The sequence below is a fragment of the Pseudophryne corroboree genome, chromosome 4 (genome assembly GCF_028390025.1).
Source record: "Pseudophryne corroboree isolate aPseCor3 chromosome 4, aPseCor3.hap2, whole genome shotgun sequence".
In the NCBI taxonomy this organism is placed as follows: Eukaryota; Metazoa; Chordata; class Amphibia; order Anura; family Myobatrachidae; genus Pseudophryne; species Pseudophryne corroboree.
This window is the reverse complement of record NC_086447.1, coordinates 849,614,299-849,629,472: the sequence shown is the minus strand read 5'-3', so window position 1 is coordinate 849,629,472 and position 15,174 is coordinate 849,614,299. Positions and strand designations below refer to the sequence as shown.

Genomic DNA, 15,174 nt, shown 5'->3' with positions numbered 1-15,174 from the left:
AGCGGCTCCGCAGGAGACAGGGCACAAAAAGTAAAGCTTTCCGATCAGGTGGTGTGCACTGGCTCCTCCCCCTATGACCCTCCTCCAGACTCCAGTTAGGTACTGTGCCCGGACGAGCGTACACAATAAGGGAGGAATTTTGAATCCCGGGTAAGACTCATACCAGCCACACCAATCACACTGTACAACCTGTGATCTGAACCCAGTTAACAGTATGATAACAGCGGAGCCTCTGAAAAGATGGCTCACAACAACAATAACCCGATTTAGTTAGCAATAACTATGTACAAGTATTGCAGATAATCCGCACTTGGGATGGGCGCCCAGCATCCACTACGGACTCCGAGAAATAGAATTATCGGTAAGTAAATTCTTATTTTCTCTATCGTCCTTGTGGATGCTGGGGTTCCTGAAAGGACCATGGGGATTATACCAAAGCTCCCAAACGGGCGGGAGAGTGCGGATGACTCTGCAGCACCGAATGAGAGAACTCCAGGTCCTCTTTTGCCAGGGTATCAAATTTGTAGAATTTTACAAACGTGTTCTCCCCCGACCACGTAGCTGCTCGGCAAAGTTGTAATGCCGAGACCCCTCGGGCAGCCGCCCAAGATGAGCCCACCTTCCTTGTGGAATGGGCCTTAACAGATTTAGACTGTGGCAGGCCTGCCACAGAATGTGCAAGTTGAATTGTGCTACCAATCCCACGAGCAATCGACTGCTTAGAAGCAGAAGCACCCAGCATTGTTGGGTGCATACAGGATAAACAGCAAGTCAGATTTCCTGACTCCAGCCAACCTGGAAACTATATTTTCAGGGCCCTGATAACATCCAGCAACTTGGAGTCCTCCAAGTCCCTAGTAGCCGCAGGTACCACAATAAGCTGGTTCAGGTGAAACGCTGACACCACCTTAAGGAGAAACTGGGGACGAGTCCGCAGCTTTGCTCTGTCCGAATGGACAATCAGATATGGCTTTGTGAGATAAAGCCGCCAATTCTGACACTCGCCTGGCCGAGGCCAGGACCAACAGCATGGTCATTTTCCATGTGAGATATATCAAATCCACAGATTTGAGTTGTTTAAACCAATGTGATTTTTTAGGAATCCCAAAACTACGTTGAGATCGCCCAGTGCCACTGGAGACATCAAAGGGGCTGTATATGCAGTACTCCCTTAACAACTTCTGGACTTCAGGAACTGAAGCCAATTTCTTTCTGGAAGAAAATCAACAGGCCGAAATTTGAACCTTAATGGACCCAATTTGAGACCCATAGACACTCCTGTTTGCAGGAAATGTAGAAATTAACCTAGTTGAAATTCTTCCATGGAGCCTTCCTGGACTCACACCCTGGCACATATTTTCACCTAAGCGGTGATAATGTTGTGCGGTCACCTCCTTCCTGGCTCTGACCAGGGTAGGGATGACCTCTTCCGGAATGCCTCTTTCCCTTAGGATCCGGCGTTCACCCGCCTTGGCGTCAACGCAGCTGCGGTAAGTCCCGGAACAGACACGGTTCTTGCCGAATCAAGACCCTTCTTAGTATCTCTTGAAGTTCCGGGAACCAAGTCCTTCTTGGCCAAACCGGAGCCACGAGTATAGTTCTTACTCCTCTCCTTCCTATCATTTTCAATACATTGGGTATGAAAAGCAGAGGATGGAACACATACACCGACTGGTACACCGACGGTGTTACCAGAGCGTCCCAGCTATTGCCTGAGTGTCTCTTGACCTGGCGCTTCAGGTGGGACGCCATCATAACCACCTTTGGTCTTTCCCAACGGTTTACAATCATGTGGAAACTTCCAGATTAAGTTTCCACTTTTCCGGGTGGAATTCATTTATGCTGAGGAAATCTTCCCAGTTGCCCACTCCCGGAATGAACACTGCTGACAGTGTTATCACATGATTTTCCGCCCAGCGAAGAATCCTTGCTGTCATTGCCCTCCTGCTTCTTGTGTCGCCCCGTCTGATAACGTGGGCGACCGCCATGATGATGTCCTACTGGATCAGCACCGGTTGACTTTGAAGCAGGAGTCTTCCTAGGCTCAGAGCATTGTAAATTGCCCTTAGCTCCAGTATATTCATGTGGAGAGAAGTCTCCAGACTTGACCACACTTCCTTGGAAATTTTTTCCCTGTGTGACTACTCCCCAGCCTCTCAGGCTGGTATCCGTGGTCCCCAGAACACAGTCCTGAATGCTGAGTGTGCTGCCCTCTAAAAGATGAGCACTCTGCAGCCCCCACAGAAGAGACACCCTTGTCCTTGGAGACAGGATTATCCGCTGATGCATCTGAAAATGCGATCCGGACCATTCGTCCAGCAAATCCCCTGAGATCTGCCGAATGGAATCGCTTCGTAAGAAGCCACCATTTTTCCCAGGACTCCTGTGCATTGATGCACTGATACTTGGCCTGGTTTTAGGAGGTTTCTGACTAGGTCGAATAACTCCTTGGCTTTTTCCTCCCGGAGGAACACCTTTTTCTGGACTATGCCCAGAATCATTCCTAGGAACAGCAGACGTATCGTCGGAAAACAGCTGCGATTCTTGGAATATTTAGAATCCAGTCGTGCTGTCGTAGAACTACTTTAGATAGTGCTCTTCCGACCTCCAACTGTTCTCTGGAACTTGCCCTTTTCAGGATATCGTCCAAGTAAGGGATAATTTAGATGCCTTTTTTCTTTGAAGAAACATCTTTTCGGCCATTACCTTGGTAAAAGGCCCGGGGTGCCGTGGATAATTCAAACGGCATCGTCTGAAACTGATATTGACAGTTCTGTACCACGAACCAGAGGTACCCTTGTTGAGAAGGGCAAATTTGGACATGGAGGTAATCCTTGATGTCCAGGGACACCATATAGTCCCCTTTTTTCCGGTTCGCTATCACTGCTCTGAGTGACTCCATCTCGATTTGAACCTTTTATGTAAGTGTTCAAAGATTTCAGTTTAGACTATGTCTCACCAAGCCGTCTGGCGTCAGTACCACAATATAGTGTGGAAAAATAATACCCTTTTCCTTGTTGTAGGAGGGGTACTTTGATTTATCACCTGCTGGATATACAGCTTGTGAATTGTTTCCAATGCTGCCTCCCTGTCGGAGGGAGCCGTTGGTAAAGCAGACTTCAGAAACCTGCGAGGAGAAGATGTCTCGACTCTCCAATCTGTACCCCTGGGATAATACTTGTACTATCTAGGGGTCAACCTGCGAGTGATCCCACTGCGCGCTGAGACTCTTGAGACTACCCCCCCACCTTGAGTCCGCTTGCATGGCCCCAGCGTCATGCTGAGGACTTGGCAGACACGGTGGAGGGCTTCTTTTCCTGGGAAGGGGCTGCCTGCTGCAGTCTACTTCCCTTACCTCTATGTCTGGGCAGATATGACTGGCCTTTTGCCTGCATGCCCTCATGGGAAAGGAAGGATTGAGGCTGAAAAGACGGTGTCTTTTTCAGCTGAGATGTAACTTGGGGTAAAAAGGTTGGATTTCCCAGCTGTTGCCGTGGTCCCCAGGTCCGATGGACCGACCCCAACTAACTCCTTCCCTTTATACGGCAATACTTCCATGTGCCGTATGGGATCTGTATCACCTGACCACTGTCGTGTCCATGACATCTTCTGGGTGATATGGACAACGTACTTATCTTGATGCCAGAGAGCAAATATCCCTCTGTGCATCTCACGTACATATATATAGAATGCATCCTATTAAATGCTCTATATGAATAAAATATTTTCAGTCAGGGAATCCGACCAAGCCAACCCAGCACTGCATCTCCAGGCTGATGGCGATCGCTGGTCGCAGTATAACCACCGTATGTGTGTATATACTTTTTAGGATATCTTTCCAGCTTCCTATCAGCTGGCTCCTTGAGGGCGGCCGTATCTGGAGACGGTAACGCCACTTGATAAGCGTGTGAGCGCCTTATCACCCTAAGGGGTGTTTCCCAACGCGCCCTAATTTCTGGCGGGAAAGGGTATAACGCCAATATTTGCTATCGGGGTAACCCCACGCATCATCACACACTTCATTTTATTTTATCTGATTCAGGAAAAACTACAGGTAGTTTTTTCACTCCCACATAATACCCTTTTTTGTGGTACTTGTAGTATCAGAAATATGCAACACCTCCTTCATTGCCCTTAACGTGTGGCCCTAATGAGAAATACGTTTGTTTATTCACCGTCGACACTGGATTCAGTGTCCGTGTCTGTGTCTGTGTCGACCGACTGAGGTAAATGGGCGTTTTTAACGCCCCTGACGGTGTTTCTGAGACGCCTGGACCGGTACTAATAGTTTGTCGGCCGTCTCACGTCGTCAACCGACCTTGCAGCGTGTTGACATTCTCACGTAATTCCCTAAATAAGCCATCCATTCCGGTGTCGACTCCCTAGAGAGTGACATCACCATTACAGGCAATTTCTCCGCCTCCTCACCAACATCGTCCTCATACATGTCGACACACACGTACCGACACACAGCACACACACCGGGAATGCTCTGACAGAGGACAGGACCCACACTAGCCCTTTGGGGAGACAGAGGGAGAGTTTGCCAGCACACACCAAAACGCTATAATTATATAGGGACAACCTTATATAAGTGTTTTCCCTTATAGCATCTTTATATATATCTCAATATCGCCAAAATCAGTGCCCCCCCTCTCTGTTTTAACCCTGTTTCTGTAGTGCAGTGCAGGGGAGAGCCTGGGAGCCTTCTCTCCAGGCTTTCTGTGAGAGAAAATGGCGCTGTGTGCTGAGGAGATAGGCCCCGCCCCTTTTTCGGCGGGCTCGTCTCCCGCTATTTAGTGAATCTTGGCAGGGGTTAAATATCTCCATATAGCCTCTGGGGGCTATATGTGAGGTATTTTTCGCCAAAAAAGGTTTTCATTTGCCTCCCAGGGCGCCCCCCTCCCAGCGCCCTGCACCCTCAGTGACTGCCGTGTGAAGTGTGCTGAGAGGAAAATGGCGCACAGCTGCAGTGCTGTGCGCTACCTTTAGAAGACTGCAGGAGTCTTCAGCCGCCGATTCTGGACCTCTTCTTACTTCAGCATCTGCAAGGGGGCCGGCGGCGCGGCTCCGGTGACCATCCAGGCTGTACCTGTGATCGTCCCTCTGGAGCTGATGTCCAGTAGCCAAGAAGCCAATCCATCCTGCACGCAGGTGAGTTCACTCCTTCTCCCCTAAGTCCCTCGTTGCAGTGATCCTGTTGCCAGCAGGACTCACTGTAAAATAAAAAACCTAAGCTAAACTTTCTCTAAGCAGCTCTTTAGGAGAGCCACCTAGATTGCACCCTTCTCGGCCGGGCACAAAAATCTAACTGGAGTCTGGAGGAGGGTCATAGGGGGAGGAGCCAGTGCACACCACCTGATCGGAAAGCTTTACTTTTTGTGCCCTGTCTCCTGCGGAGCCGCTATTCCCCATGGTCCTTTCAGGAACCCCAGCATCCACAAGGACGATAGAGAAAAGCTCATATAGGGATAATGTTAGGGGTTACGGCCATAAAAGTGAAATCTCATCCATTTCTCTTGAGTCTACTAAATAGATAGGATGGGAAATGCTTGCATGGCAGCATTTGCCTGTCGTGACTCCCGGGTTCTGCTCTGTTGGGATATAGGAGGAATTAGCTATTGGCTGATCAGTTCTCTCCTGTCCATCACCATGCTGATCCTTTGTAGAATCTGACTGCTCATTGCTTGTAGCTGTGTGTCCCCACATTGCCTACCTACACCCCTCAGTCTCACACAACCCTTGCCTGTGCGGGGAGCTGACGCAGTACTCCAATTGAAAGCCTCCGAGTCGCTGTGTCGCATCTCCTATGCTAAATAGTGCTAATGTTGTTGCCCCAGGGTAGGTCTCACCAAAGTACTATTATTTGGGAATATTAAGGATTTAGTATAGGGGTTATTTAAAAATGAAATCAGAGTCCTTAGGTGAGCAGCAGAGGTGGCTTTTAAGACTCAGTGCACCGAAAGAGAACAAATGGCAATTACCAGAGTCAAAGAGAAGTCACCTCTTACACCGGGCATATAGGTGATAAAGCTAGCTCATAAGCCATAAGGAAAGAAGAGTACACTAGATTACCTTTGGTACATATGGATCCCAATCAATGTAGCCAATGTTATCATTCGCCAAGCGTGCAAAGAGGTTAACTAGATGCTATCATGAGGAAGGAGAAAAGAAAAAAAAAAAGAAAAAAAAAAAAGATGAATACACACAAATACACATGGATATTATTAATACAAGAAAGGTAAACATCCAGATGCTTATTTTATCATATGAAAATGTTTTACTGGGAATGGTTCACATTCTTTAGCAATTCTATAGCACTTTCATCTATTTATTAAGGTCATTAACATTGCACAATAGGTGAGCTATATATAAATATCACAGTATAACAATCATATACATTTGCTTTCAATGCCTGAACTAGGGAGAGGCTGGAGGTTGATGTTGTTGTAATGCAGATTACAGTAACGTTAGGTTAACAAGCCCCATTTTATTTTTACTTGATACAATGAAAAGTTGTATATATAAAGACACTAAGGGGGGGTTCAATTAGCCACGGGACTTACTGTGGGCTTTTATCTGCCAGGTTAAGAGCCCGGAGCTATTAAATGATATCCAGCAGTGAGGCATAGATTCCAGATTTAGTGCACAAAACTATTAAGTTATATCACGCGGTAAGGCATAGATTCCGGGTGAGGTATCTGGAGCTATTACATTATATCTGACAGTAAGGCATAGATTCCGGGTAAAGTGCCCGGAGCGATTACATTGTATCCGGTGGTAAGGCATAGATTCCAGGTTAAGTGCCCGGAGCTATTACATTATATCCTGCGATAAGGCATAGATTCCGGGATAAGTATAAAGCGCTATGCAATAACTGTTCGTAGTAAGCCCCAGAGGGTGTAATAAACGCGGATTTCTGTTAGGACCCTACTGAGAAGCAAACAGAAATCCACGTGAAGTGCACCCTCTGGGATTTCCGTGGGCAGTAACTGAATTCCCCCCTAAGAGAGACGCATAACATTTGTTTTAATTAAAAAAGGTTTTAAGAATCCTCAGTCCAGGCCCTGCCATTTCCTCTACACAACTACTCAAGAAAAATGCAATATTATCGAACTGACCTTACATGAGTGATTCTTTGTAATTGTAAAATCATTGAAAATAAGCCATCATAAAAATGCTAAATTAAAAATTAACTCAGACCTCCTCCTAAAATCTAAATGGATGAAAAGTTTCCAAGAGTATTCAGAGTCGGTGGTACGTACCCCTTCCCACTGAGGAAGATTCTGAACTGAAAGCCACATACCCATAAATTCATCAAACCAAAGCCTGAAAAACATTATTGAAAAATGAAATAAGTGACTGCTGTAACTCTCCACACAACAACCAACATTACATACAGAGTAGAACCATTTCAGATACGTCAATAGAGCTATAGAGTCTTGTATTTGGTGGGGGGGGAGAAGCTTATTTGCCTGTGCACACCACCATTTTGCCTGCAAGATTATTAAGGCCGACGGCAAGCAAATAAGGAGACACAATTACTTCTATAGGAGACAAGAGCACAGACTACGTAAAAGTTCTAAGGGAGGTTGTGTGGCTTGTCCCCACCCCAATCCACCGAGTCCGTCCACAAAGCTGGTTTGTGTTGAGAAGGCTGCAAGAGACAGGGTCAATATTGCAGGTTATATTAGGTATGGGGTTGAGCAGAAGCTCACCGCCTCTTTTGAAAGTCTTTTTAAGAACATCATTTACACTTTTCCATAGATCTTCCATTAGTTACTCACCTAAAACCTTTATGGTGAAGTTCTGGAGGCAAGGAGGTAGGCAAAAATAATTCAAAATAACTAATAGCCTTTTGCATGGTTACATCAAAAGGACACAATAAAGGCCGCCATTCTTCAAGCATTTCTGCCGTTGCATCATCTGGGAAATAACTGGAAAGAATAGAAACCGATTTATTAATTTTTTGCTGTATTGAAGCAAGTTTTTCATTTTTTAACACACACAGTAACGTTCCGATTTGGAATGCTAAAATAGCCTACACTACAATGTAGTGTATTTCCTATTAAATTATTACCATCAAGGGAAATATTTTCTAGAGATGCTCCTCCTCTTTGCAGAAGACAAGGAAAAATGGGTTCCAGATGAGTGCTAAGGGGCGTGTGAGCAGGAGAGCCAACCACAGGCCTCACTCAAGATATTGTGACTTGTGATTGCTCCTCCCTGTGCAGCCATTTAATGATGGTTAACAGAATTACATCACACATAAAAACACATCTCTCTGGCAATTAGGTCAAGGCTTCAAGTAAAGGCACATACACACTAGATGAGAAAATAAAAGATATTGCTCAGAAGGGCCATTCCGAGCGGAATCTTTTACAATCTTGTCTACCGTACACTCAATGCCGTTACTGATGCGCGCTCCCGCACATCGTTAACGAGCCCCTCCCTCGTCTGAACATGTACAGATGAGGGAGGTCCTCGTTAACGACAGCCATGCTGCAGATGCAGCATGGGCGTTGTTCCCCTTGCCGCCGCTCCCTTCCCTGCTGGCATCGGCAAGTGTGAATGCACTTGCCGATGCCGGCACCCCGCCACTGCCAATATCGGTATCGGCGGGAGCTCGTCTAGTGTGTATGAGCCTTTAGTGTATGTTGTGTGGCTTCTCACATCTCAATAAGATTGACAGTATAGGTCTGTGAAAACACAAAAGGGATTGGGAGAAAGGGAAGTAAAGCAATAGCATCTGTACTGAAAGGGGAGTTCTACAATCAGACTTACTAGCACCATTACAACAACAAGGTGTAGCGCTAGAATCCCTTTAAATCCATTGTAGAGACACAGAGATGCGCCAGAGAACTATCACTTATTACTGCATAAGTCCTTTTAAAGTGAACATCACTTACAATAACAAAACAATTCAAATTGTGAAAAAATAAATGCCATGTACGTGCCCATTCACTTAATATTTAATAAAGAAATAAAGCAAATAAACACTGGATGTTAGGAATAAGGGTGAAAGCAGGAAGATACATATGTACAGGGCCTGATTTAGAGTCATCGTCTTTTGCTGCGTCTGCCTCTTTATGCTAATACCGCGGCTCATTTCTTCAAACCAGAGATGCTTACTTGCATCGGCGCAAATTCATCTTGGTGCATCCTCAGACGCACAATCAAAACTTGCATCTGCCCTATGCATCTCCGTCTGAGTATGGCATCCTGTGTGAGCGGCTGTGGATCTTTAGACCCAGTTGCTGTCGGCGACAAGCCCGCATCTGAATTTCACACTCCCTGCCTTCAGATTGGTTCTACGTATGGTAAGCATACGTAGCATGACACGGACGCATTCCCAGTGCTTAACACGCCAGCTGTGTGCTTACTGGCATTGCAAGCGTTTAGTGTCCGACTCAGATTCAGGCCCTCATACGATGGGATATGAAGATGTTACATCCACGGTCTGGGCCACATGCTTAGCAACACGAGTAGATCTCCTAAGGCTACCCTTCTAAGGAACAGCAACGCCCAAGTTACCAGCTTTCCAAATCCCGTATGTCAGTTCTGCCACAGATATCCCAAACTTTCCATGTACAAAATCAAAGTAAGACACAAGTAACACACAATCTTAAATGCATTTTCACCTGTAACACACACTAGACATATAGAGAAATAAACTGAATAGACTTACGGTCTGCAGGCTTTCACTAGTGTTTTCAAGACGCCTTCTACGGAGCTGCAAAATAAAAAATAGAATATAAAAATAAAATTACAAGGACTGAATATGTATAACTACAACGTATAAGACGACATATTTTGCAATGACGAAGCACGATGACATTTTAGCTAGGTACGGATGTGCTGATGTACAGTAAGCCTCCAACAGGCCAAAGACTTTTCTGCTAGGTCTCATAACCCATTGCCGCTGCTGGCTTCATTAATGTCCCAGCTCTGCACGCATTTGGGCTAATGGAAAATAAAATAAATCACTTTCTCTTCTAATTTAATGCAGTTGGACAACTATATGGTGATATAAACCATGTAACACAATGGTTGGAGTGCCCACATGAATGCCATCTGCCAGGTTTTCCGAGGAACGCTGTAAATTATAAACGGGCATGTCAATGGTAGAAACACCCATATAATAAACATAGTGGGTGGTGAGCTTACACGCTACATTAATGGAAATTTGATGCTATTTCGCTGGCATCCCAAGTATCCGGCTCTAAAATAAAAAATATTCCTATGTACTTTGAGCACCATTTTCCGTTTTGTGACACTGAAGTGGTTTCGGTTTTGTGTGTTTGTCAAACGTATGTAGGTATGTATGTATGTATGTATGTATGTATGTATGTATGTATGTATGTATGTATGTATGTATGTATGTATGTATGTATGTGCTTAGAGTAATCGTGTGTTCTGCGTGGTCATATATGTACTATGTATATCTTTCACCATTTTATTGTATAGTGACAGAAAGTAAAGGCAAGTACTCACTGGCAGATGTGGGGAGAGATGTGTGCTGAGCGAACCGCTCAGCACACATCTCTCCCCCCGCTCAGCACAGCGCGATGTGTGCTGAGCGTGCGGGGGGAGCTCATTTCACTGAGCGGGTGAAGTGAGCGACCCGCTAGATTCAATCTAGCACCAGCGATAGCGATGCGCGGGCTGCGCATCGCTATCGCTGTGAGGGGTACACACGGAGAGATCACTGCTTAAAATCTAAACAATCTAGTCAGATTGCTTAGATTTTAAGCAGCGATCGCTCCGTGAGTACCCCCTTAAGGTCACGGCATTGCTGGAAATCAGGGAGGGCGGTGAATCAAGGTCATATAAATTAGCTTGTAAAGGACTCTAGCAAGGCAAATAAAATGATTAGCTGCAGAATTAAAGTGAATGAATCATCAGTGTCCTCTAGAACATAACATGCACATGCTCCATAACACACACAGCGGTATACCATCCATCGTGGCAATATGAAGACGGGAAATGACGGCATCGAACCCTGGGAATCGCCACTTATCTGGTTAGTAGCCTACGCTAAACCCCTTCTAAGAAATGTACAGATCGAATAAAACAGAGGATTCTCTAGTTCTGTGTGAAGGTGGATGGAAATATAAGGAGGAGATTGCAGCAAATGGTGGGTTCAGAGCAGCACTTAAAGAAAATTACGCCCACAATTAGGCTTCCACAAAGCAGAGCCATGCTTCACCATGCTGGGGTACTGACGTACAGACATTCCCACGGTTGTATTGTGCGGATTTGGAGCCAGGAACAGTTGCTGCTACGATCAAACTGATTTTCTAAAATGGATGTTTGCACACTAGATAGTTCTGTACATTTATGGGTCTTGGATAAAACTTCTCAGATTAGTAGTCAAAAGGAAAAAAATAAATCTGTGTTCACGAAAACCCAAACAGGTCAGATTTAAGGCCAGTACTCACAGCCCGATTTGGGAGAGATGTGTGCTGAGCGAACCGCTCAGCACACATCTCTCCCACCCGCTCAGCACAGCGCGATGTGTGCTGAGCATGCGGGGGGAGAGGGGGGGGGGGGCGCTCATTTCACCCAGCGGGTGAGATGAGCGACCTGCTAGATTGGCCTGCACGGCAGGCCAATCTAGCACCAGCGATAGCGATGTGCGGGGCTGCGCATCACTATCGCTGTCGGGGTACACACGGAGCGATCATGCTTAAAATCTAAGCAATCTAGTCAGATTGCTTAGATTTTAAGCAGGGATCGCTCCGTGAGTACCCCCCTTAAGGCTACTGCGGCAGATGTATTAAGCCTGGAGAAGTGATAAAGCAGTGATAAGTGGAAGGTGATAAGACACTAGCCAGTCAGCTCTTAACGGTCATTTTTCAAATCCGTAATGACTGGCTGATGCGTTATCACTTTGCGCTTATCACTTCTTTATCCCTTCTCCAGATTAATACATCTGCCCCAATGTTACAGGGGCTCTTTGTCTGCCCTGCGTATGCTAGGCATCCTGTCACACAAGCACGCGCTCCACTCAAGTGGCTGGAGCTTCCCATCTACAGATACATTGCCGATAACAATCAAGTCAGGGAGTCAGGAAGTGTTCTGCTGCTAGGCATAAATATAACCGAATCCAGTCAGTAACGGAGAATGTACCAGTCACATTCAAAGCACAGATATTGCTTTAAATCAGCCGTGGCCAAATGGCGACTCTTCCAACTTGCTAATGTGGCTCCCAGGAGCAGGTGCTCGGTTACTGGCAGGAGCAGAATGGACTCCAGGTGGCAGTCCCCAATCTATAGCAATTCTGTGCTTGCTTATAAAGCAGGTAAGACTGACTTGGGTATGGGTGAGGATCAATGGACTGACAATGTTATGGTAGACAATCAACAGGTACAAGAGGTCAACAGGTGAAAGGTTGACAGGTTCATAAAGGTCGACATGTTTTGTTTTTGGTTGTTTTTTGGTCCAAAGCTTGTATATTTCATGTTATGCGACCACCCTCAGTACAAACATGTACGCTCCCCAGGCTTCGGGCAAGCTGGTTTGCTGCACTCGCCACAGGTTACTATTACCAATAGATGTCCTTGTGGATAGTAAATCAAGCGAATGTTGAAAACCCCACAAACATGTGTCGACCACATTGTCCCTCGATCATCCGTATACTGTTGGGTACATGGGAGATGTCTGATTGGCATGAAAAGGTTGCTGTACGGTGGCCTGTGGGGTAGCTCTATAGAAAGGACTGTAAGGAGCAGATTCGATCACGCGTGATGTTCCGCTGCACACATAGAAGGTTTTCCTGAGCACCTCTATTGGGTGCTAGAATTAACAATAATGACTATGAGGTGCTGTTCCAGACTGGCCTATTGTGGCCACCCTGCAGAACTGAATTGTGCCTGATCGTCCTATGCAGGTTTCCCTATACAAGGCAGCCAGTTCTGCATACATAGTAGTTACCTGCCATAAGGCCAGTAGGGAGACAGTAAAATAAAGACACTGTAAAAACACAAATCAGAATGCATAAAACAACTCTATAGCCATACTGAGAGGGACTTTCTTACAGAATTCACATGGAGTTGAGTGAGACGATGAAAGCGCAGGGCGTAAGCCAGTGATCTCCACCTCACATGTTGTTGTTTTGGTCAGAGATAGTCCATAAACAGCTGTGTATGTAGCACTGTGACTGGACCCACTTCCACCCCCTCACAAAAAGGGGAAGAAATAACTTGTTGTATAAATATATAATATAAATATAAATGAAGAAAATAGCCTAGACGTGCCTAAGGTGGGAGGCCCACTGGTGTACGTGTAATTCTGTGGCACATGCAGTTATCCTGGAAACAAAACACTTTAAATCCCTATTCTGTACAACTGTTCCATGTGAGCGGAGCTACACCCAGATGCCAATATGCAAAAACGCTGTGGTGGTCTGCCCTCATGACTAACCAGGTGAGAAAAGAAACGGAGCATGAGCAGAAGGTCCTTGCTCATTGGTCCAGCCTCATCTAGCTCTGATTGGATGGCTCGCTCCCCCATTCACCCAGATTGGCACTCTTGATCACATCACCCACTGGCACTGCACCAGATTTTCAATGTGTTTATTTATGGCAGGGGTGGGGACAGCTGTTAGCTCTCTATGAAGAGCACATTGTTGGGGGCTGTGTACGGGTGTGTACATGCATACATCAACAGCCTCTTAGTAGTGTCTAACAGCTTTATTAAGAGCTACTATTAAGCAATACACACTGCCAGCTTTACAGATCACATTCTATTCCTGCAAATCAGTGTTGAAAACATGTTATCTAGAAATAAGCGCAGACACCCTCCTTCAGTCCCTCAGTTGTATTTATGCTGAACCTAGTGTCCTAACTCTCTGCCTGCAAGCAGCTGGAGACAAATCACCTGCTTCTAGGGATACAATAGTAGAATGTGATTGTAATGGTGAGTGGCTAGTGGCCAGGTAAGCCTCAGGGAGCAGTACTGGAAGGTTAGAGAATCCCAAATATAATCTGAAACCTTCCCCTACCCACAAACTGCAGAGTGAGCCTACCCTGTCATCAAGTCAGTGGCAGCACCACATAAACAGTGCACATTATACAATAATTATTCCAGAAATATTATTGTGATTCATCCACTAATGTTCATTATTTAAAAACCATTCTACAACTGCGACAGAAAGCATACACAGCAACTCCACCCTCACGTGCTTGTCCTTCTCTTACTTAAACCATCTTCGACAGCACCAAATCCCTTGGTTTTCTGCCACCCTGATACTTAGGTCAGTGTTGTCTGCTGCTGTAGTTATGTAGGGTTAGGTTGCAGGATGGGACGGTTAGGATTAGGCTGAAGGGAGGGAGGGAGGGTAATAGGCCCTACACACTGGGCGATAATACTCAAAAGATATGAACGATCTCATTCATTAATGAACGAGATACCGTTCATATCTTTGAGTGAGGAGGCACCAGTGATGAACGATGCACGGCCCCGTGCTCGTTCATCGCTGGTGCCCCGTCGCCTGTGCATGCAAGCCAATATGGACGATCTCGTCCATATTTGCCTGCACTTCTATAGAGCCGGGTGATGGGGGGGGAGTGATGAAAAAACTTCACTCCCCCCGTCACTGCCCCCCCCCCCCACCTCCCCCTGCCGCCGGGTCGCCCGTCGGCCGTACCCGCCGTCGGGCAGCTCAGAGGCTGATCGCTCAATGTGTAGGGCCCTTTAGGTTCAGGCGCCACTAGGGAGGGTGGGTTAGGCTGCAGGGTGGGAGAGTTAGGGTATGGGTAAGGAGTTTTAGGGAGGTTAGGGATTAGCGCTAGCATTGCTACCTTTTAGGAGTTGGGATCCTAGGCGCCGAGATGCCGCTGCCGGTATTCTGACTGCCAGCATCCAGAGTGCCGGGACCCCGATACCATTTACGTTATGTTAGCTTCAAGTATAGTGTTTACCTATTCACATATATTGACAAGGAACATGTAGCACCTGTTCGACCATAGCAGGTCACGTTCTTCAACAGTGCTGTTTATTTACTGATGTGTCCTCATTGCTGCAGTCGTGCCAAACATCCCTTCTGGGCCCGCCAGATCCCATGCGACTGCTTGCACCAAGCACGTTTTTTCACTTCAAAGTGTGTCTCAATCACAGTGCGATGTGACAAAATGAGACATCACCAGACTAATGGTTTATTTGATATGCTAC

At 46.2% G+C, this 15,174-nt stretch overlaps 1 protein-coding gene across 2 annotated transcripts in view; it reads right to left on the bottom strand.

The window, feature by feature from the left end:
• The window catches only part of PSME4 (proteasome activator subunit 4), a 294,381-nt gene that overhangs the window by 151,525 nt on the left and 127,682 nt on the right, over positions 1–15,174 (bottom strand). For both annotated transcript variants that reach the window (XM_063918650.1, XM_063918651.1), the window contains 4 exons: positions 9,689–9,733; positions 7,788–7,937; positions 7,266–7,329; positions 6,076–6,150 (listed from right to left, as the gene is read on the bottom strand). In XM_063918650.1, coding sequence (XP_063774720.1) covers positions 6,076–6,150; positions 7,266–7,329; positions 7,788–7,937; positions 9,689–9,733 — 334 coding nt within the window. The remainder of the gene's footprint in view (positions 1–6,075; positions 6,151–7,265; positions 7,330–7,787; positions 7,938–9,688; positions 9,734–15,174) is intronic.